This window comes from Salminus brasiliensis, chromosome 17 (assembly GCF_030463535.1).
Source record: "Salminus brasiliensis chromosome 17, fSalBra1.hap2, whole genome shotgun sequence".
Lineage (NCBI taxonomy): Eukaryota > Metazoa > Chordata > Actinopteri > Characiformes > Bryconidae > Salminus > Salminus brasiliensis.
In genome coordinates this window covers 28,060,678-28,083,267 of record NC_132894.1, presented here as the reverse complement: position 1 = coordinate 28,083,267, position 22,590 = coordinate 28,060,678, and the positions used below count along the sequence as shown (strand labels likewise).

The following is a 22,590-nucleotide window of genomic DNA, read 5'->3' as shown; positions in this document are numbered from 1 at the left end:
CTGTTCAGAGTCTAAAGCGGCTGGTAGACTGGAAGCCACCCGAAAAGCGCAAGGTTTCCTCTGGCACTCTGACTCCTCGCCATGCTGCTTCTGCCCCAGTCAGAGAGCCTTCAGTAGCCCAGAAAGACAGTACAGAACCCATTGGGCCGGTGGACAGGGGAAAGATGCCTGGTCCAGCTCCAGCAGCCCAAAAACCGGACAGCCAGACTCCAGCCACTGGAGTGGCCAAACCTGTCCCACGGCCACCCACCCAGCAAGCGCCGTGCACAGCTGAGATCAAAACCATTGGAGCCTTCCCACCCCTCATGAGGGCGGTCTCCTGGGACACGGTGGGCTCCATGAACATGAGGAATGGTGCACCCAAAGGAGACGAAGACCTCTCCCTCTCAGACAAGCTGAAGTCTTCTGGCTACAAGGACTTCCCAGCGCCTCCTATCCAGAAACTGTCCAAACTGCGAGAGGTAATCAGTTCAGACCTGTAATGAGCAAACATAAAGGAATGTGGAAGAAACACTGAGACTTGAAGGATCCTGGTCAGATTGTGGAATGAAAATCAGTATAGGTTTTCAGTTCTTCGTATACGTCACCAACTACAATTAACACGCTTCCAACTGCATATACGTTAGTCCAGGACACCTAGTCTATCTATGCTTACTAAGACAATCAATCAATATGGTCCAGGCTGATACTGGCCATGCTAGTAAAGACAGATTTAGAAAGTTTTTTTTTGAGTTTTTGCGACACATCATAAAAGCTGTAATCACTGCGGTCAATTGTGCTACGAATGGATCCTTGAGCAGTGCTGTTGAAGAACCATTTTTGGTTCTATAAAGAACCATGGCCTCACAGCTATGCTCTGAAACAAATCCCAATACACTGGTGAATGTTAAAACCCACTTACACAGTTCTTACGGAGATTCTAACTCCTCAGAACCACCAGTGGTTCCTGCCCCCCCCCCCCTTACTAGTCTTACTAGTAAGCAGTAATACAAAAAGGGAAATTCATACATGTAAATGATGGTGTTAAGCGAGACTAAGCTGACTTACAACACACATTCTCAGTTTCTTATAGTAACTAAACATTTAGACTAAGCGATTGCGCACAATGTGATTTTCATGATATGATAACCAGCTCAGATTTTATGGTATTGCAGTAATATGAAGGTATGACTTTATATTACTACATTACTACATTGAGTTGACTCTTAAAGGAATGAAAACAGAGTTTTTGGAGCAAAATCTGTAGTTAAAGTTCTGTAATTACAAGAAAAATGATTGAATTATAAATAAAACTTTTTTGTATCCAGCAAACATTTTAAAACTCTCAGAAAATATTAGGAAATCAGACTTTTTCAGCACTGTTATTAACGTAATGGTAGGCTGCACATTATTTTTTAAATGCCATTGCAATCGTTTTTTTATATATATATAAAAAAATATATATATTGCAATATTAAAAAAAAAATTCACCATATGACACCAAAAGTCAATGATCTAGTGGGTCATGATATTAATAATCCACTCTGTGTGTCCAATACTGAAGTAAATAAAGAAAAAATGGTCAGATAAAAGCTGCCTCTGGTCTGCCCCATATGAAATAAAAACAGTGAGAATTTTTCCCATCTGGGATTTTTTCTGGATAACCAGGCACATCATAAGATTGGATAGTGCACTGCAGTCTTTATTTAAAGCAACATTTATGTCTTTGTATGACTCAGTAAAGCATGTGGTAAAAAGGTAAAATAGTACCTTCAGTTTCTGAGATGGTCCCATACAGTCATATTATTACACAGAGGAATCTTTTCTACATTTATACTCATTTGGACTGTTTCCTCATTCAGGAGCATAAGCTGATAAGGAACCAGAGCATCTCAGGGTCAAAGCTGCCGGACCTGAGTGAGATGGCCGAACAGGAGCGAGGTATGACCCCAAGTTAGCATTTATTTTTGTTTGGATTCAGATCCTATGTGCTCAAGGCTACAACATTAGCCTTAATCCAGTGCTGTATGTTGTACAGTCTTACCTGAACCTGATGACCTTTTTCATCCAGTAGTATTGTCCAAACATGCTATTACATACAGACACCAGAAGATGGCAATACACATGTCACTATTAGTACACAGGCCAAACATCAGACCACTCATCAGAGGGTGTGATGAGCAATAATATGGGTATATCAGAACAACAGTTCTCAAATCTGGTCTTGGAATACTAGCATGCTTATCAGCCTGTAGTACAAGTAGCTGTTCATGGCACTACCTATCACACATGACGTGTGTTTTATATATATATATATACATACACTAAAACCTTAGTGTACATATGTTAACTGATCACTTTATTAGGGATACTGGGTAGGGCCTCCCTTTGCTCTAAAAACACCTTCAATTCTTTATGGATTTCATGAGATGTTGGAAGCATTTCTTTGATATTCTGGTTCATGTTGACATGACTGCATCACACGGTCCTGCAGAGTTTTCAGATGCACTTGCATCATGCTGTAATCCCCCGTTCCACCACATCCCAAAGGTGTTCTATTGGATTCATATCCAGCGACTGGGAAGGTCACTGAAGAACACTGAACTCATTGTCATGAAACTCTGGTAGTTTGACACAAGGCAGGTTGGTTCCTTGAAATTATGCTGCTGGTGCCAAATTCTTACCCTACCATCTTTGTGCCTCGGCAAATTACAAGGTTTATCAGACCAGGCTACATTTCCCCAGCCTCCAACTGTCCAGTTATGATGAGTTTGTACCCACTGCAGCCCCAGATTTCTGTTCTTGGCAAGAGAGAGATATTGATAAGGGGGGAGATATTGATACAACATACCATATTCATGTACATGCACTAGATAATTATGAGTTTAAACTGTGAATTACTGTGAAACTGTAGAACTCCATAAAATGTGCATAGTTAGGACAAAAAAACACTGGGTTAGACTAAAGCCTAACATTGTTCTGTCACTTGCAGGTCCCTCCTCTCCTACAGGTGGCTCGCCAACAGATGAGGAGTCGAAAGAGAAAGCAGATGCCATGCCCAATATATCAGACGTCATGCTGCGCAAACTCAAACTACACAGAGGCTTACCAGGATGGTCAGTACACGCTGTATTCACTATGACATGAACCTTATAGGGCCAATCAGTATTCATACGGTCAAAATAATAATAACCCTACTTCTGGGTGAATAACTCTGTTAGTGCTGCATTAATACAACAGTATTGTGTAAGACATCCTGATTTACTTGTTGAGGATGTGAGAGTTATTTTGTAAGTATACATATTCACATTTTGACAAAATGTATTTTTCTGGGGCTCCGAGTGGCCCAGCAGCCTCCAGCAGCCTAATGCGCCGTGAGTTCGAACCCCAAGCCATGTTGTTTTGCATTCTCTTCAGGTGAAAAGATTGCGCTCCTTCCCCTAATCACTCTTAAAGTGATGTTGGCAGAAACTGAGCAGGGGATGCAGATTGAGTAGCCAGTAGATGATCACAAAACAATAAAGAACTTAATTAGGGAAGAGAGTGGTTCAGTGTAGATCATCTTAGGTTAGCTAGCCAGCCTAGCCGTTATAGCTATATATAGCACTAATATGTAATATATGTTATAAACTCAGGATGTCTTAATGCTGGCTGATGTTGCTGGCTCTTGTTTTGAGGCATGAGCATGCATGCGCATTCTCAGCATAAATGGGGCAGGGGGCGTGAATCGGGTACTGTCAGTCAGTGACACTGCATCAGCGGCAGTTTGAAAACGAGGTGGTGGCTGGCTTTGCATGTATCAGAGGAGACGTGTTAAGTCCTTATACCCCTAGGGCTAGGAGCAAAGTGCTAGAGAGGGGGTTAGAACAGGTTAATAGGTTAATTCACAGTACCAAATTGGGAGCAAAAGGGAAAATAAACAAATGTAAACTTAAGCCACTGTACTGTACTACCTTCTGTACTAGAGGTCACAACAAAGGTAACCATTATGTGGTATCTGTTCAAATACATGTAATTTATAACTCATACTAACGCAACATACTAACGCCCTACTGCATCTGGCAGGAAACTGAAAAAGAAAAAGGAAAAACAGCTTTGGTTAAGATTGTTTGGTTCATATTAATATACTGCTAACCCATTGGTCTACTGCAAGAAGTACCAGAAACCTGTACATTTATGCTATATTGCTATGCAATGTAACATAAATCAGAATGATGGTAGATTTCAGGTCAGGATAACCACCAACAGGCCAATAACTGAACCTTTGTGTCCTTTGTTTCAGTGCACCTCCGCTCACAGAGAAAGAAGTCGAGGTGGGTATTTTATTCCCTTTTCAGAAACCCTTTTAACACGTTGTGACTGTTCTATCAGTGTGTGTTCGCTGCTCAGACCCTCCGGAGTAGCAAGGGTGGACATGTCGGCCCACCAGGGAGAGATCAAGAATTCATTAAACAAACTGATAGAGAGAGGATTATGAGGATGATCAGGAGGATAATATTTTATTAGACAATGATGAGTCACTAGCTGCCAGTTACTGTGTGCTGTGTAACTGGCAGCTGCACCGGTGGACAGTACACCGTGTCCCTGACTGAGGCTGTTTTGAAGGCACTGATGTATGGAAAGTCCATGGCATTCCGTTTACGCTCCCAAGCCTGGCTTAGGACAAGGCAATTTTGCTAGGCCTTAGTGGTTTCCTGTCCCCTGTGAGGAAGCGCAAACATGCCTCTGTGGATACGATCTGCTCCCAGGATGACGCTAGCGAGCTGGACAGGGTCAAGGCCCGGCCTTCTGCTCTCTGTGTCTTCCCCTCAAACGCTCAGGCTCTGCTGTTCGCTACCCCATGCTTTGAACGTCACTGTAAAGCACAAGGGGCTTCTAGGTCGTTTCTGTATTCCTCTCCATCTCCAGCTCTGCTTTGATCTTGTGCCTAATGGGCTGAATACTACAACGAGGGCATAACAGATAGGCGTTGCTGTAATCCTGGACAGTTTACTGGGGTTTATAGAGGGTACAGGGTTTATCAGACGCGAAACATTCTTTGTCTTGGCTTCCTCATATGGCATTCCAGCCATTGACAGGATTGACCTTGTTTATGAGTGTCTATTGGTTTCCACTTGGTTGCAGCTGGTTTCCTACCCTACACTTAGTTGGTGTTGTTGCAGTCTACAATGTGTTATAACACAATTCATGGACAACAAGGGGCACGACAGTGGTGTACAGACAGTGGTTTTGTACTGAGCAACAGTAGCATAAGAAAGCACACAGAGTATGTAAGGAATCAGGAGCTTGCAGGGCATGGGATACGTTTTAGGTTTGGGCGTCTCTCTTCTGTCATGCTTAGAAATTGAGTGACCGGTGTGTTCTCTCCCCAACAGAATGCCTTTGTGCAGTTGTCCCTCGCATTCCGCAATGACAACTACACGCTGGAGACAAGGCTGAAGCAGGCAGAGAGGGAGCGAAACCTCACAGAGGAGAACACAGAGAAGGAACTGGAAGAGTTTAAAAACTCGCTGAAGGTCAGTCACAAGGAGAACGAGGGCTGGTTATTCATTATTGCAGTATCGGCCTTGCTGTGCTGTTAGTGATGCTGATAGTAGCTGATAGAATAGTCTGCAGTATGCAAATGATTTCAACTCAGTTGTAGGCTGTAAGCAAAAACCAACCTCAGTGTCAGATGAAAGTAGTAGTGGGCAACAACACCGCCTTCTCTGTGGCAGAATAGGGTTCAAGGATTCAAGAAGACTTTATTGTCATTTGCATCACATGTGGTACATGGGGTGAACGAGATTGAGATCTCAAGGTCCCAGTTACACCCAAAGAGCAATAAATTGAATAAATAAAATAATAATAATAATAATAATAATACATCTAGGATAAATAAATAAATAAATAAATCTAGAGTTCAGCTTATTGGCTGGGCAAGCAAACCACACTACACAAATAAGAGTCCCTGACTGGAGTCATAACACTGCATTCACCTACCTGTCTAACGTGATTCCTATGTCAGTCATGCTGGATGTGAGCATCAGCCAAATGCCGTGAATGTAAATGTACACTGTAAAAAAATGCTAGGTCAACTTAAATTGACAAAGTAACTGATAGTTACAGATAGTTTAATGAGTCACCTTAACAGTTAATTATAAAGTTCTCCTAACTCACATTTCTAGGTCTGCATCTCAGTTTGGTCAATAATACATTTTAAGTTAAGCCTCAAAACCTTCAGTATTTTAGTCGGTGTCTTTTCTCCCTCAGTTTGGACGTATGATCTCCTCAAGCTTGATAAGCAAGCAATTAGACCATTATACCACATAGGGCTGTGAAATTACACTGCTTGCAAGATCTGTGTAAATTTATCTTCCTATAATTTCTTGAACACAGATATGCACATAGTTTTACTGTCCTAAGGTGGCGCAACTGTCTAACTGCCTGCTTGTCAAGAGACAGATTCATAGGTTTAAATACCATCAACACCACAGCCCTCCGTGGTCGGGAGTCAGAGAATTGGAAGGCTGCTCACCACGTTCTAACCTGCAGAAGGAACAGTAAAGAAAATGAGGAGACAGAGACTAAACACCATATTCCAGCTGCAGATACAAGTTTTAATGCTCTAGTCAAACTAAAAATGTGAGTTAGGAAATATTTTACCTAAACTAAGTTGAGTTAACTTAGTTAATTCAACATTATACCCATCATCACAATCTCATACCTGCTCAAGGCTGCTCAGGACAAGCAACATGCACAAGTACAGCAAACAAATAATCCCCCAAGCCAAAGGACTAACCAAAAATGAAGACAATGGTGACAAGAATCAGAAGGATGACAGGTATTGGTAAGAGGTTTGATGAAAGGTTTAGAAGAAATGTTGGGTGGAGTTAGCCATAGTTTAAGGGCCATGCCAATGGGTTTTAACATGATGCACAGTATAACGCAAACACAGTAAAGCCATTTTTGGGGGGAACAGGACTGCGTTACTTTAGCAGGGGCAGAACTCCTCAGAGACCAGCAATCCAAGGTCACAACTGTTTTGTTCTCAATTGCAGAGCATGGTGTCAATGTGGCAGAATGCCGAACAGAGGGAGTCCTACCAGCGACTCATCGAGACCCTAGCTGTGATGCACCGCCTAGCCAACCGCCTATCCAGCCGGGCTGAGATGGTGGGCGCAGTGCGGCAGGTGAGACAGGCCTTCTCCTCTGAGTTGCATGTGCTGCTTGCTGGCCCCTGATGCAAAGCTCAGTGAGGAAGATTGCGACGCCCATGAGTGTTCCTCGATTTGTTTTGATTGAGGGAAAGCAGCCTATCTTCGAATGGTTTAAGGGGCACAGGAATGCGCCTTTTTCCACCAGATATGTTTGTGAAAGATTTGGCTCAATGTTATGCTTGCTCTTAGGTTAATGTGAAGGCCAAAGTAAACTATGTGAATGGAGAAGCCCTCCATGGTATGTCTGTTGCCAGTGGCAACGCTCTTAATGTTGGACTCTGCATGCCTTAGGGCCTGGCTGTGAGCGTCTTTACCTCCATTCATAAGCCTTATAGTAACTTATCGCTGCTGTCTTGCTGAAACTTAATATTTGGCATATTTTAAATCTAGCAGTTCTTTATGTTATATCATAATTGCATGATGAATGGACCAATAGAAATGCTCCAAAATGATTTGGAAAAAAAGGTTGTTCCTACTCCAGTGACATTTTGAAGATACAGGGGTTTCGCGTGACAGCGACATTATATAGCTCTAATCATATCCATGATAGCGATTCACTGCTATATGTAGCAATCATCTATCTTTGTCATTAGCTCACAACAACAGGAATCAGGAAATCCTCACTGGGAACAACATGATTACAGTGCAACCTAAAGAAACAATTACTCAAGACCTTTCAAGTTATAAAGCTACTATTTTAAAGGGCTTCTTTCTTAAAGACAACCATATTAAATCTTCTGGCTCCATAGTTCATAAAACAGACATACAATACTATCTCCAATTGTGGACTTCGAGAGCTGGCGTCTAAAACAGTTTGATGTTTTTTTTGTTTGTTTGTTTTTGCTCAAACACACACATTTAATCCTGACATTAACAGATGAGTTTAATCAGGTACATTTAATTAGGGGAATCATCACACTTTACTGGTCAGCAGCCCTACAGGAGCAGAGATAAGGAGTCCTGGTGTCCAGCATAGGTGCCTAATCCTGATCTTGGAGATCTACTACTGAACTGTCCAGGACCAAGACTGAGCACCCAGTCTTGGGCCAGAATTGGGCTCCCTGGTATAAAGCAGTGCCATTATATAAGCAGTGCAACTATGGGATGAATAGCTCAGTGCTGGGTTTTTAAATCACACGGTTGTGGGTTTGGTAAGCTTGGGCCCTTAAGCAAGGCACTGAAGCTTCTCTGCTCCAGGGGCACCATAGCTTGGCCGACCCTGTGCTCTGACCCCAGCTTACCAAGATGGCATATTTGAAGGGAGGAATTTTGCTGTACAAATGAATAATGACAATAAAGGTACTTAACTTTATATATCAATAAATTAAATATATTAACAATAAGACTTTCCTTTTAAATGGTCAGTGAATTCATTATTATTAACTTAATTAATTGTTGAATACACCTTACAGCTGACTGATATAGTGAGTCAAAAATGTAAGATGTATGCAAGATATGAGGTTTAACAGTATAGACATGCTATATTATTTATAATGTGTTAATGATGTATTAAGTGATATGATGTATTAACTGATTAGCAGTTTAATTGATAACCATTCATAAACCCTATCAGCAGTGTGCCAAGCTTGGACTAGTAACGACACCGACACCGTTTTCCCTATTACAAGTCAATGGAGCATCACAATGATTTCAAAGCTGTTATTTGTTTTGGTAAAAATTATTAATAATATTTACAATAAATTAAGTTTTATGACAATTATTGTGTTGCTCAGTATGGGACAATTTTCTAGTCCTTCAATAGCCATAAAGAAAGCAGTGAGATTGGTAATATTCAGCCAGTGTTATTGATCTATTGCCTTTTTGTGGCAGGAGAAACGAATGAACAAGGCTACAGAGGTGATGCTGCAGTATGTGGAAAACCTCAAGAGGACCTATGAGAAGGACCATGCAGAGTTGATGGAGTTTAAGAAACTGGCCAATCAGAACTCCAACCGCTGTAGCTCCATAGAAACTGGAGGTGAGCATCCTCAGAAAGTTGTTTGGAACAGTTAAGGAGACACATCGTCATTGTGGATCTTTGAAATGGTATCTTTACAGGACAAGAAAAAGCATTCTTAGTTTTTTTGCTTATCTGGTCTAGATGACGGAGTTCCACGTGCATCAAGATCTATGTCTCTGACAATGGGAAAGGTACTGTGCCTTTGGTAGAAGCCTCCATTATAGAGCGCTTACATGGCATGGTCTGGTCCAATTGTAATAAACAACAGTTTGTGCATTATCCTTCTAGGCTTTACCCAGGAGGAGAGTCAGTGTGGCTGTAGTTCCAAAGTTTAATCTCCTGAACGTCCCTGGTCAGACTCCAGCAATGGCAGGCCCAGGACCTGTCCCTGGAGCTGGCCTTACCTCTGGAGCTGGCCTTGCCTCTGGTGGCTCCAGCGCTGGCCCAGGTGCCCTTCCTGTACTGGTGAGCTCCATTTTTTTCAATAGCTTCTTCCTGTCTGTCACAACAATGTAGGCCTTGTGTCTACATGTGTCAGATGATTGATGATGCCTTATCAAAGCAAGAGCTCTGGTCATTTGTCAAGACATGGCAGTTTAGGCTGTTATTTCACTCATATTATCAGAATCTTTCAGATTTGTTAATGTTTCTTGTGTCTCTGTTTAGTGTGAGGCCAACAGCGTGAAGATTGAAACCCCATCAGATCCAGCTCAGCCAGTTACAGGAGAAAAGTGAGTAAATTAATAAGGTCCATATATCGTCGCTGGCATGTCACCACAGTTTGTGTATATGGTACTATGAATAGACTGGAGGAACTGCTACAAAATTACCATTACATCTCTTTTTACATGAAAATACTGTAAAATCCAGAACAGGTTTTATTACAGACAATTTTGAAACTTAAAGTGTTTCCCCAGAAGGTCCAGCTCTGCAAAAGGGCCTTTCATGACCAAGGTTATTTACTGTTCACTGTTTCACAACAATGGAATAGCTGCAATCTTGGTCAACATGTACTAGGGGTCCTCTTATCAAGACATCTTGCACTGCTGCAAGATATTTTGTTTGTTTGTCTGGCCCTCAGGAAGCCTATCTGAAGGAGTAGGTCAGTAAATCATTTCGAACAGGAAGTGTGGGCCTTATTAAGGACTGCAACTTATGCAACTCCCTCCAAATTTTCAGCAGGTTGAAGGCATTCCATGAAAGCCCCAGCTGCAGCTGTTTTTGCATGCTATTCTGAGATTTAATCCAAACATTTAGGTTAGAACGTTTGACAAAGACCAGACTTTGGGCTTGGCGCTCGCTTTTGTTAATAAGGTGAGACTAAAAGGCCCCTTATGCCATCTACTCTCATGCCCAAAGCTTTAACGCTCAGGCTTCAGCTAAGAGAGAGAATAACAACCTCTTTAAAGTGCGTGTCTTCCTAGACATAGGAACATTTTTAATAGCGTATAGCTTAGGACTTTGTTTTTTGGACATTTCGTCTCTCAAGTGAGTGCCACTTTAAGAAGCATCCAGACAATTCATTAAAGTGAGGGCCAAAATGGTTTAGCGTCATATAGCGCAATGGTCTGCGTAATGGCACATGTTTATAGCTCCAGTGTTAACTCCTTTTTTGCTCTTCCAAAACAATGCAGTGGAAAAGTTCTAACTGAGCAGGAAGGTGAGGCAGCCACACCGGCCAAAGCTTCCTGCAGCCTGGAGGAGATCAGAGCAGAGATCAAGGCCAAGATTGAAGAGGAAGCCTACAATAAAGGGTGACACCTTACACACACGCTCACACACACACATCTTGGCAAGGTGTATCTATCATGTGCTTACTCTGGATAAGTATTACAAGAGAACCACATGACTGCTGGCAAATACTGGCACATTTACATTGATAAGACACTACCATACATTAAAGCTGTCCTTTATTTTCTTTAGGAATTATTTAATTAAATTTTAATTAAAAGCAGCACATGATTTAGAATGTCAGCTTTGGGGTAGGTAAATGGTCTGGAGCTGGGGCTAATACACTATTGGCTACTTTTGTAAAAGCTATAAAAAAAGGGGATCTGGCCTATCTATTACTTGAAAAGCCAATTACTGATTGTAATAACAACAACAAAAAAGCTCTTTTATAGGCCAAATGGCCGATGTCATCACCATATCTCACACCAGACATGTCAAACTGGGTTCCTTCCAGGCCACAGAGATTAGTGTTCTCATCATCTGGTGCCCTGAATTCAATTCACAGCTCTAATGTTTGCAGTGCCGTCACCCACAAGGATTGTACACTCAACCCACACAACCCAAACAAACAATGCATAAGCTACCTTATGGATTTCATAGTTTTAGTTGTCACTATAGGCCACTAAGTGAGCTACTGACTTCCCTATAAGGACTTTGGTATAACTAAGTCTTCCAATGCATTCCCACTGCAGAACCCTACCCCTAGATCTGCTGGAGTTGAAACCTGCAGGCATGTAGCTCTCCAGGAGAAGGTTGGGACTGCTGACTTAAATAATTACAACATGTTAGAAAATTGTCCATTTGCTACAAAAGGAAGACTCAACATATTTGAAAAGGCTTCCTACTAAAAGCTGGAATGTTGCTTCTGGATTTGATTGTATTCAGCCACATTGCTGAGGGTCAGGCACAGATGGTGGATGATTACAAAAGGAAGGTCTTCCTTTTGTAGTGGTTGGTGTGGCGCAACAGATAAAACCACTAGCTGCCAGTGAGCTATTACGCCATTTTGGAGACCAGGGTTCGATTCCCAGTCTGGGTGCGCTAGACCAATAAGAGTCCTTGGGCAAGACTCCTAACACTGCATTGGCCCACCTCTGTAATATGAGTAACCATGTAAGTTGCTCTGGATAAGAGCGTCAGCTAAATGCAGTAAATATAAATGTAAATTAGGTCTAGCTCACACACAGTGGTTCATTTTATCCATTCTTTTACTCCACTCTCAGCACTCACTTTCCGTGTTACGCTCACTTAATGCATTTTCATGCTGAAGCAAAACGCTGTTGCCATAAAGGACCCATTTGACCAGAATGTCGTTTTATTCTATACAGTCCTCAAAATTGAAGTGCATCCATGAAAGAGCCACGTGTGATTCCCTAAGAAACCTTTGAATGTTAAATGGATGCTACTTTTACACCCCCACCATTACTCCTTCCCAACCCCAATTTTTAGCTGGTGTTATGCATTTGTGCAGATTGCATTCTCCAAACCCTGATTTGTCAGATTGCCCGAAAGTCCCCCGAAAGTCTAAAGTGATTTAACACTTTAGATGAATCACATTAAATATGTTTCCACTGAGACCAGAGGCAGCTGGCTTTGCTCCCTTGGTGGTGATATTCCATGATCTTTGAATTTAAAGATCTGCTTTAATCAAGTCCAGACAGTTTTACAAACTATTTACTTCAGCACTACAACATTGGTTTGACTCCTAAATATAGACCATATAGACACAGATTATTATACGATTTGTCTGTACAGCAATATGACTATATTTCTGTGCTGCTAGTAATGTGGAAATTGTGGAGATTCTGTGTCTATGTAGCAGAATCACAGTATTTTTTAATAGTATGTATTTACATACGTAGGTATCAGGAAGGACTGAAAAGATTGAAAGAGCTTCAAGAAGTCAAGGAGGAGGAGGAAAAGGCAGAAGAAAAGCTTATAGAGTCCGAAGAGATAACTGGAGAAGATTTTGAGAAAGAAAAAAAGCCAAACAGGTGATTGTATAAACATATATATTTTTTAAATAAGTGTTTTCCAACCGAGTTTGCTCTTTCACACACGTGCCAGCAGACCTGAGCTAAGCAAAGAACCAAAGACCTGGTTTTGTCTGGGACTGAGGGTCTTTGGGATTGGGTTGGGAAACACTGAATGCGTTTATATGCACTCAAAATAATCATAATTGGATTTCGGAAGTCAGATTACTCAAATAGTCATGTGAACAGCATACTTTGATTTCTTTGATCAAAAGTGAGGTCAAGAAATGTAAAAAAAATAAAGCTGGAGCTGGATTTCAGAGCTGGATTTCAGATCAGTAATCAGATTTCTCAGTGCATGTATACTCTTTAACCAGTTCCCTCAGATTTCTTAGTCTTATTCGGACAAATCTATGATTTGTTATGCTTAAAAATGTACGTTAAACACATCCAAAGAGTCATTGCAAAAAAAAAATCATCTGGTACAGGTAACTCTTATTTTAGAGTCATATAATTAAGTACATACTGTCATAATGATGTAAACACTGCGCCATTAATGAAGACAACAAAGTCCAGTTGTTCTTGAAATGGACTAAATTGAAGTGCCAATGGTGAATTATGATTGGAATTATTTTTTGCTTACAATTAGCCTTCGTCTGGGTCTCGGAATCCAGCCTTGTTTTTGATTTTGATAATGCCAGACCAGTAGTTTATTTTCAGTGACTCAGCTGGTCATTGGTTTTATTTGGACACCTCAGATTTCTTAGTCTGCGCGTACATGGAAACCTGCAGAATGACGACAAAACACTTTCGGAGCAATGCTGAAATCCACAACATGATTGACAAAATTAAGAATTTAAAACATCCATCATCTAGAACTTCATCTTCTAGATGACGTATGTTCATATAGTGGCTCGATGTGTAAAACAAGCATCAGTTTTGGTTTGCATGATGTTGTTTCGGGTCTTATTCTGTGAAGTTATTGGCTGGTTGCAGAGCAGAACTCTGAAATATGTAGACCAGAAGCTTGCATTACCTGATTTCTCAAGTATGTTGAAACGCACTCATTGTTTTAGACAACAAATGGCCACAAGAAACGTCATGTATCTGTGCTAACTATTCTCTTAATTTTACCATTACAGTAAGTATGAAGAAGCACTGGAAGTCCTGGACCGGATTTGCCCGAAGATATTCAAACGAAATCGAACTCTGTGGATTGTCCTCACTTTATTCTTAGTCATGTTCTTGGTGGTGAATCTTGTGAACCTCTTCAGCTACCACTACAGCGTCCAAGGAGACACATCGGCAGAGAAGGCAGCCATTCCAGGCAAAAAGAAGTTTTTAGGACTGCATGTAGGATCTAAGAGTCCCACGCCTGAGTAGCACCGAGCCCTTCACACGTCCACGTTTCAAATACAGTCTGCGGGGACTTCACTTGAACTCTGGATCCCAACTCACTGCTGATGGGGATGTTCAAATCAGTAATAATTCAGTTCAGAGCTGTTTTAGAGAAGCATTCAATTTGCAATGGGCAAAATCACCTGTTATTCCTTAGGGACCAAGTAAGCTTGTAACATACCATAATTTGAATCTAGATTTGTTAGGTGTTCCACTTTATCTGTCATTGGCTACCAGCATTTTCTAAGGCTAACATAACGTGTGACATAAACATGTAATCTTACCACTCAAACTTAACTTTTCTACTTCTCAGGTTTTTATGAGATGAAATTTAGAACAATATTTAAAAGACCTGTGAACTTTGATATGGTTCTTAAAATGTTTGCTAATGTATACAAAGTTTATTTGATTTGACATTCCAAGGTAGCTCCTGAAGTGCAATATTTTTGCAACACACAATTGCCTTTTTGATTTGATGTGTTGGGTTGTGTCCTTAGAGCACAATGGTGTGAACAACTCCCCAGAAATTGTAGAGAGCACCTTTAATTAGCATGAGAGATTTCCTTTTAGATATTTGCACATGTGTGTTACTGGTTGTGCCACTCCACCTTTTAATAAAAGGTGCCTTGAAAACATACTTAGTCATTTTACCCAGTGACTTCAAAATATTATTACAAAATATTATATTGTTACAGCTAAGGCAGCTTAAATGACTGTTGCAAACATACACTCACCATTCACTCTTTTGGAAACATGTACTCTGTACCTATACAGTGCCAAAAGGCACAAAGTTAAAAATGAAACAAATTTCAAAGCTTTAGAAATACTTCCATGGGAAACCATTAATAAATACAGCCATGGGTTCAATAATTGTGGGAAACAAAGGTTTGAGAGTCCAATAAAACATTTAAGAGATGACTGCTTGTAGGATTGCTAGAAAGTCCATTCAGTAATTTAGCAGACTATAGAGTGGTGGTTCACTATTCTACTGTGCAGTGACACTTGCACAAATATGAAAGATATTGAAGAAATATGAAGAATGCATCTTACCAGGGGTGCCCAAACCTTTGCTTTCCACTGTAAGTGTACATTTAAAACCAACAAACCTACGGTCATTGAATCAACGGTGATATCATGTTCATAATCTACACAAATCTATGATTTATGCTTAAAAATGTACGTTAAACACGTCCAAAGAGTCATTGCAAAAAATACTGATCTGGTACAGGTAACTCTTATTTTAGAGTCATATAATTAAGTACATACTGTCATAATGATGTAAACACTGCGCCATTAATAAAGACAACAAAGTCCAGTTGTTCTTGAAATGGACTAAATTGAAGTGCCAATGGTGAATTATGATTGGAATTATTTTTTGCTTACAATTAGCCTTCGTCTGGGTCTCGGAATCCAGCCTTGTTTTTGATTTTGATAATGCCAGACCAGTAGTTTATTTTCAGTGACTCAGCTGGTCATTGGTTTTATTTGGACATCTAGACTTTCAGATGCAGCGTTGGTTCTGAATATTTACTGAAATGTGGCCAGCAACCCTGCTCCTGCAGACTTTAGCTCCAACCTTAATCAGGAGGAGGTACTTTGCAGGAGGAGGGTTGGAGGGCTGGTGACAACTGCTGTAGCCCATGTTTAGTATGCAGCTTATTGGACACACACTCAACCCCATTCACTACCGATCAATGGAAAAATATTATGGGGTGGTTGCTCATTTGCAGCAGTGATTTTGTAATGAGCTACAGTTTCTGATGACGAATGACGGTGCTAGAAAGGGTTCTTTAAAGCAACACTATGAATTGTCGGCACATCTTGCTCCTGGGCTCCCCTACAGAAGGGAAGTGTTAGCTTTTTGTGCCACCTCTAAAGGACACGTTTTTTTAAGCTTATTTTTAAGCTATGGCATCAGACCTGTCACTACGTCTAAAACTAAGCCATACTGTATTTGAGATGATGATCTTGTGATTTTGCCACTGAGTTCTACTTATTGCAAATACGCTTTCACTATGAGGTAATATTATGCAAACATCAGCAGGGGGCAAACCAGCCAAAACCCCTTCTCGTAGAAGAGCTGCTGACTCTCTGATATTGGCAAAGAAATGACTGGCTCATTTTTCCTGTGCTCCTGCGTCATTTCCCCCTAACAGTGAAATGTCGTACAGTTTGTGTGAGTGTGAGTGTGTGGAGTGGAGATGTTTTGCTGGAAGTAGAGCAGAACTGCATGTCAGTAAAAGATCACAGGAAGTAAGAGGAACATTGGCTCATTAATGACTGAGCAATGGAGAACAGGAAATAATTGTTCAAGTATGGTGCCAAAGCTAAACAAACAAGATCTCTGCTCATCAACTGTCTCCCACTAAACTTCATTTGCTCTGGGAAATGGCTTCAAAGACACTTTGTTTACAGTCACTCCTAAAGAGTCACAACCAGAGGCCCTTTATCACCATTTTTCCCATAGGGTCCCTCACAGTGTCAGCACTGCATAGTTCATAGTCAGTCCTCTCAAACTCTTCCTAAAGTGTTTCCAGGTAATAAATTACTGATTAAAAGTGAAGAGTTACTCGTCATGTTAATAATTTTTCAATATTATTCAATAACAATACAACACAGACTGATTTTTTTAACAAAAGTAAACCTAAATATTCAGTGGCATGCAAAAGTAAAAAAGATGACCTGGGGTCGGATTTTCAAAAGCTTTCCTAAGATTAAACTTACCAAAAGTCTTAAGATGATCTAAAAAAATCTTTATTGTAATTCCCGAAGAAAAAACAAAAAACATGGCGTTTTCAAATATTAGCTAAAGAAAGTATATAAGACTGTTGTTTTTTATGTAGCCATTTGTAGCTCAGCCATTTATGCTGCATTTTACAGCCTATCATGTATCGCAATGATGTGAAAAAATGTTCCATTAGTCAGTTGAATCCGTGCAGTGCTTTTTAAATGTTACATTACTCAGTTACATCTATGCAGTGAAGAGCAAAATGGAGGGAAAACTAAATCAAACTAAGTACATAAAAACTGAGTGATGGTGGATCCTTCTTGGTAAACACGATAACTGCAGTTGACCTCAGAATGTCATTATTTTCCATATGTAAACAACTAACAGTACTTTAAGAACAATCCACACTTTTAATCGTCTTCAATTAGACATCAACCTCTTATGCACGGTGACTTTTATTGCACCCTAAGGATTACTAATCAGTAACCACATGCAAACCAAACTGACAGAGTTTCTGCTAAGTTACAACAGTGGGGAGAACAAGCCAGAAACCACCAGAAGCTCAGATGAGTTTAAGAGGTTAATTCTAGTAATTCAACTATGTCAACTGATTATTTTAGAGGCTCACCTACTGAAACCTTCCAGTCTAACAACGTGTGAGGCTATGCTAAGGTTAAAAAATCCTGAAAGCCCGAGCCTTCATCAGTCCTCAGAACCCTTGGTTTTAGCAGTTAGGACTGCATAAGCCACTTTTTTAAACACAAAATAAATCTATAAAATGACCTGTCTTAAACTTTTATCACCAAGACTGGTATCAGCACTTGCCTGACACTTGCCTGACACATTTACACAGCTTTTCAATTATGGACTCAACCACTGATCTGCTGTTCATTATTATGGAAATAATAATAATTCTTTCTACAAATTATTTCAAATCCATAAGAACAATATGTTTGCTAAGGTAATGGTTTTTGTTAAGCACAGCATGTGAACATGGCCTCGGTCATCTGTGTTCATTATCATCAAGCCATCTCTCCTCAGCTTGGGCCGGGCTCCTACAGCCCACGTTCCCCCTTCTGACCTCGCCAGAGATGCCAGCGCACCTCCTGTTTCCTCTTCCCCTGTGCCGTGGCCTTGTGATGACTCTTCACACGGGGCATTTATGCAATAACCGCCCCCTTTGCTCACTCTCACTGCACCCCTGGGGGGGATAGCCTCACTATAACCTCTTCTCTTGGCACTCGGACACACACATCATTTCATCTCGAAGCAACGGGACTCCTCCGTCATGGCCAAAGCCGGGATGCTGGTGCTGCTACTCTGGGCAAATTTGATCACATTTGCTCTGCTTATAGATGTCAGTCAGATCAGAGGTATGTTCTCTATAATTTTGTGCCAAATTCATCAAAGTCATACATGTTTAAGTTAAAATTTTGATTATTATGCTGCTTTAAATGTCAGTATTTAAACACTGTGATTAGCTGAAAAGAACTTCTTATGGTGTTGTAAATAACAGTATTGCAATATTCCATATCAGTTCTAGAAATTTTTACTTGATACTGGGTCCCAAGGTACCTTTCCTTTTTTTAAATGTAATTACTGATGGCAGGTTGAAATTGGGTTCTTATCATACCTTTTGTAAAGGACATTGTCTCTGTATCTAAATGTGTGAAAGTGTCCATGAACAGTACATTTTTGGTAGTACTCGAATTTAGAGCATTTAGGATTCCACCACGAACTCTGAATTCACTCTACTTTTCTTTGGTAATAAACAGTGTACCCCAAACATGGCACCATCTCTGGCGTGTTCCATGCATCCCTCTCAGGCAGCTATGCCTTCACTGCTTCCATGGCCAGAGATGTGTGTGAACATCTGGGTGTGACCATAGCAGATAAAGCACAAGTGGCCCGTGCGTCTACACATGGTTTCGAGACATGCAGGTACAGCCTAATGAGACTGGTTACTGGTGGCACGCAGGATATGATGTGTGAAACTGCTGTTGTGTGAGTTGCGTTTTTGACTTTTTTCAGGTTTGGGTGGATAGATGAACAAATTGCTGTTATTCCAAGGATTCAAGTCAACCAAGCCTGTGGAAAAGGAGGCGTTGGAGTCATTGTGTGGCGGGCTCGTCTCAGCGAAAAGTTTGATGTCTTCTGTTTTAATGCAACAGGTAGGGCCACTAGTATATATATATATATATATATATATATATATATATATATATATATATATATATATATATATATATTGACATTATAGTGCTACCAATTTTGAAAGAGGCCTCATTTGCATTTGTAGTCCTCTTCAACATCAGTATTGCAAATGCCATTACTGTGGAACTCAAAAGCAAAAGACTGTAGAGCTCTAGCACAGAATTAAGTTTGCATGTTTATATACAACGGGTCAAAGGTTTTAGAGCATCCCCAGTTTTTTTCAGTAGTCCACTGGCAGTGTTGCATGGGCTAGGCAAGCCTGCTTTTCCTATTTAGCCATCTGACTTTCTTACTGTTGTTCTACCTGTTAAACCTGCAGCTCTAACTCCTCTTCACAGTTGAGACTTGGTCCCGTGTTAAGCTTTGCTACAAGGTGTTGAGCCGCCTATCACACAAGCTGCTGATTCTCAGAAACTTGTCTTCTGATGCTGTTGTGCACTTGAGTCTGTCAGATCTCATCCAGTACCAGACCTCTTCAGTTTACTTCAGTTTCCAATAGCCTTTTGATAGTGTAGGAAACTGTACTCACCACACTCTGGCTTCATTTGTCATTTCTCTGAAGAAAAGAGCTTCATTTAAGAGTTAAGAGATGTCTTCCTTTGTTAAGTGTCCTTTTAGTCATTATGTGAGTAATATGAACATTCAATGTTGTCTAAATACTGCAGAAACACAGTATGTTCAACATTGCTTTTATACAGATAAAAGGTTTGTAAATTGTTTGAATTAAATGTTAACGCTTAATTTTCTTCAATTGCTACAGATCAGCTGTAAGTTGTTAAACAATTACTTATTCCCTAAAAAGCCCTTGTTTCTTACAGTTTACATTGTTTTTCAGTTTTTCTCCAAAAGCCCAGGCCATTTACTGCTTACTTTTGTATCGTTTGAGGTCACTAGACTTTGTACCATTTTAAGTCATTCACTGAACTTAAACTTCCTAAATATATACTGAAACAAATGGGGGAACTCTTTGATCTCTATAGATGGCATGGATTGTTAGTGGGCAAACACCACAGCCCTAATTAACGTTTTTTCTTCCTTCCACTTTGCCAAATTTTTGTCTTCCTTGGCAACAAAACAGAACAGAGTAGTGCATCTGGAGGAAATGGGAAAATCTGCCTACGAAATTGTCCCGATTTCCTCTGAGGTGCTTAGACGTAATGATACGGAAGGAAACAAGTGGGATACGCTGGCAACTAGCCAATGTTACCAAACTTCAAATCTGTTCAGCCTTAATAGGTTGTGCCAAGCACTTATATAACAATAATCTACTTCTTTAACCTGCAGATTTTGAAGCACATGCTCAAGCGGCCACAACACAAGTGCATACGACCACAAGTGGGACAGCTGCACCACGCACGCCTCAATCACCCACTGCTGGAATTCCAAAACGGGTAAAAGCTACTTCATCAGCTCCTTCTGCTTCTTGGCCTGATCTTCAGTCTACTTTCTCGGGGCGGTCTCGATCTTTTAATCCCTCTCTGAACTATCCAGATGACACGGAACAAGCATTAGCCTTTAGCAGCTCAAAGTCTACCATTGGAGGTTGGTGCCTTATTGTAATCTGCTCACAACTGTTTACACATGTTAATAAATACAGACTTTTGTACAGATTGTCCAAAAAAACGTCTTACCTTTCCTGTCTGATTTCCTAGTCGTCCCGACTGCCCTGCTCATCACAACCATCTTCACGTTCCTACTGGCCGCCATAGTAGCTGTTTGGTACTTCAAAATGTAAGTAATGGCCTTGAAATCAGACATGAATAAATGATATTCTCGAAATAAACAGACACAAATAAAAACATTAGTATGACAATGTTCACATAGCATAATTCTGATGTTATGGCACAGATCCAATATTTATTCTATGTCTTTAGTGTGAACCCATCACCGGCAACTTATTGGTACAATTATGTGGCATCACTCCAGGCAAAACAAACGCAAACATCGTCATGCCCACATTTAGGGATGCCTGCCATATGCGCTAACAAATAAAATTCAATGCCCAAATATTTTATCTGATCTATGCTTCTCTATGCTCTTGGCTTCTTTTGTGGCCTAGAGTCACTTGTACTGTCCTCCACCTTTTCATCCTATGGCTACGTATGACAAACTGAACAAACACCAATTAATGATGGCAATCATGATTTAAAAAACAATAAATGGATATGTTTCCAATGTAGGACTACATACAGTATGAGACCCTGTTAACATCTGGTCACTTCATTTGTCTTGAGTATCGCAGGATAAGTGCCAAGTATCGCAGTATACCAGGATAAGGCCAAGCCACACAAGTGTAAATGCACCCAAGACGCATGTAAAAGGGATACAAATCCGATCACTCAAACCACTCTAAGAGGTGGTCTGAGATTGAGCCACATGTTATAGCAGTGTAAACGCATCTGTCTCTTTAAGATACAGCTGCCAACCAAGACCTCTCCCAGTTCACACAGATCAGATAATCTGATCAGTCACAACTTTTCCTATTTTCCTATTGTGTGTGTGTATATATATATATATATATATATATATATATATATATATATATATATATATATATATATATATATATATAAAATACAGCATTAAATCTTCAGGCCTGACAAACTGACTGTCTGACCACTCTCTTTCTTGCTCTAGGAGCAAGTCTTCTACAGGGATGTGGGAAGGGGAGCAGCAGAAGGAGTGCATAGAGACTGAGGTGTGGGACAACTGCAGTGGGAAAGATGTGAAGGAGGTGGAAAACCAGGACGTGGAGAATGCAGATGATGTTAGTGTAACCATGGACTGTGAGAACGAGAATGAGCTTGACAGCAGAGAAGAGGAGTAGCCCCTCATACACCACAGACAGCGACACCCTGCAGTGCATCAACTGTTTGAATGTCTTCTATGAAACAGCATCAAGCATATGTAGCTATTTATTTTTTTTTATTGAACCAACATTTTTCATGTAGCCATCAATGTTCTTTTCAAAAATAATATTTGTACTTTGTAAAATAATATTTTAGTGAATGAGATGTTTTTAATAAATCTACCTTTTTCTGGCTGCTACTGTTTTAAATAATGGTTTTACTGAGTGTTTTAAATGGTTCATGTTAAGTTTCTGTGATAATCTATCTGGGCAATAGTGTAAACTAAAATGGTAAAAAAATTTAAAATGACAAAAAAAGTCAGCTAAATAGCAAATTATCTAGCTAACATTATGCCAAGCTGCTTGATAGCAGACTCAAATACAGCATATATAGTAATGTAGTGTACAGTATTTAATATAATAAGTAGTTGCCAAGCCAGTCAACCCTGATGTCATTTGCTACTGAAATTATACATTCTCAGTCAATTATTACCTTATTTAGCACCCAATTTCATGGAGTGAGGATGGCAAACTACAAAGTTAGCCATTTAGTTTAGCTA

The 22,590-nt window shown here is 40.3% G+C and overlaps 2 protein-coding genes across 2 annotated transcripts in view; both read left to right on the top strand.

The window, feature by feature from the left end:
* The window catches only part of LOC140538552 (uncharacterized), a 50,954-nt gene extending 36,417 nt beyond the window's left edge, over positions 1-14,537 (top strand). The window contains exons 25-37 of the mRNA XM_072661148.1: positions 9-461; positions 1,842-1,920; positions 2,972-3,095; positions 4,262-4,292; positions 5,355-5,495; positions 7,020-7,151; positions 9,009-9,156; positions 9,280-9,329; positions 9,427-9,603; positions 9,805-9,869; positions 10,773-10,892; positions 12,732-12,863; positions 13,985-14,537. Coding sequence (XP_072517249.1) covers positions 9-461; positions 1,842-1,920; positions 2,972-3,095; positions 4,262-4,292; positions 5,355-5,495; positions 7,020-7,151; positions 9,009-9,156; positions 9,280-9,329; positions 9,427-9,603; positions 9,805-9,869; positions 10,773-10,892; positions 12,732-12,863; positions 13,985-14,225 — 1,893 coding nt within the window. The 3' untranslated portion in view covers positions 14,226-14,537. The remainder of the gene's footprint in view (positions 1-8; positions 462-1,841; positions 1,921-2,971; positions 3,096-4,261; positions 4,293-5,354; positions 5,496-7,019; positions 7,152-9,008; positions 9,157-9,279; positions 9,330-9,426; positions 9,604-9,804; positions 9,870-10,772; positions 10,893-12,731; positions 12,864-13,984) is intronic.
* A 3,719-nt stretch (positions 14,538-18,256) lies between these two features.
* Positions 18,257-22,219, top strand: lyve1a (lymphatic vessel endothelial hyaluronic receptor 1a). The gene is made up of 6 exons (XM_072660748.1): positions 18,257-18,341; positions 18,744-18,909; positions 19,000-19,139; positions 20,467-20,724; positions 20,835-20,913; positions 21,820-22,219. Exons 1-6 carry the CDS (start codon positions 18,257-18,259, stop codon positions 22,007-22,009), a joined length of 918 nt encoding a protein of 305 aa, XP_072516849.1. The 3' UTR covers positions 22,010-22,219.
* The last annotated feature ends 371 nt before the right edge of the window (positions 22,220-22,590 follow it).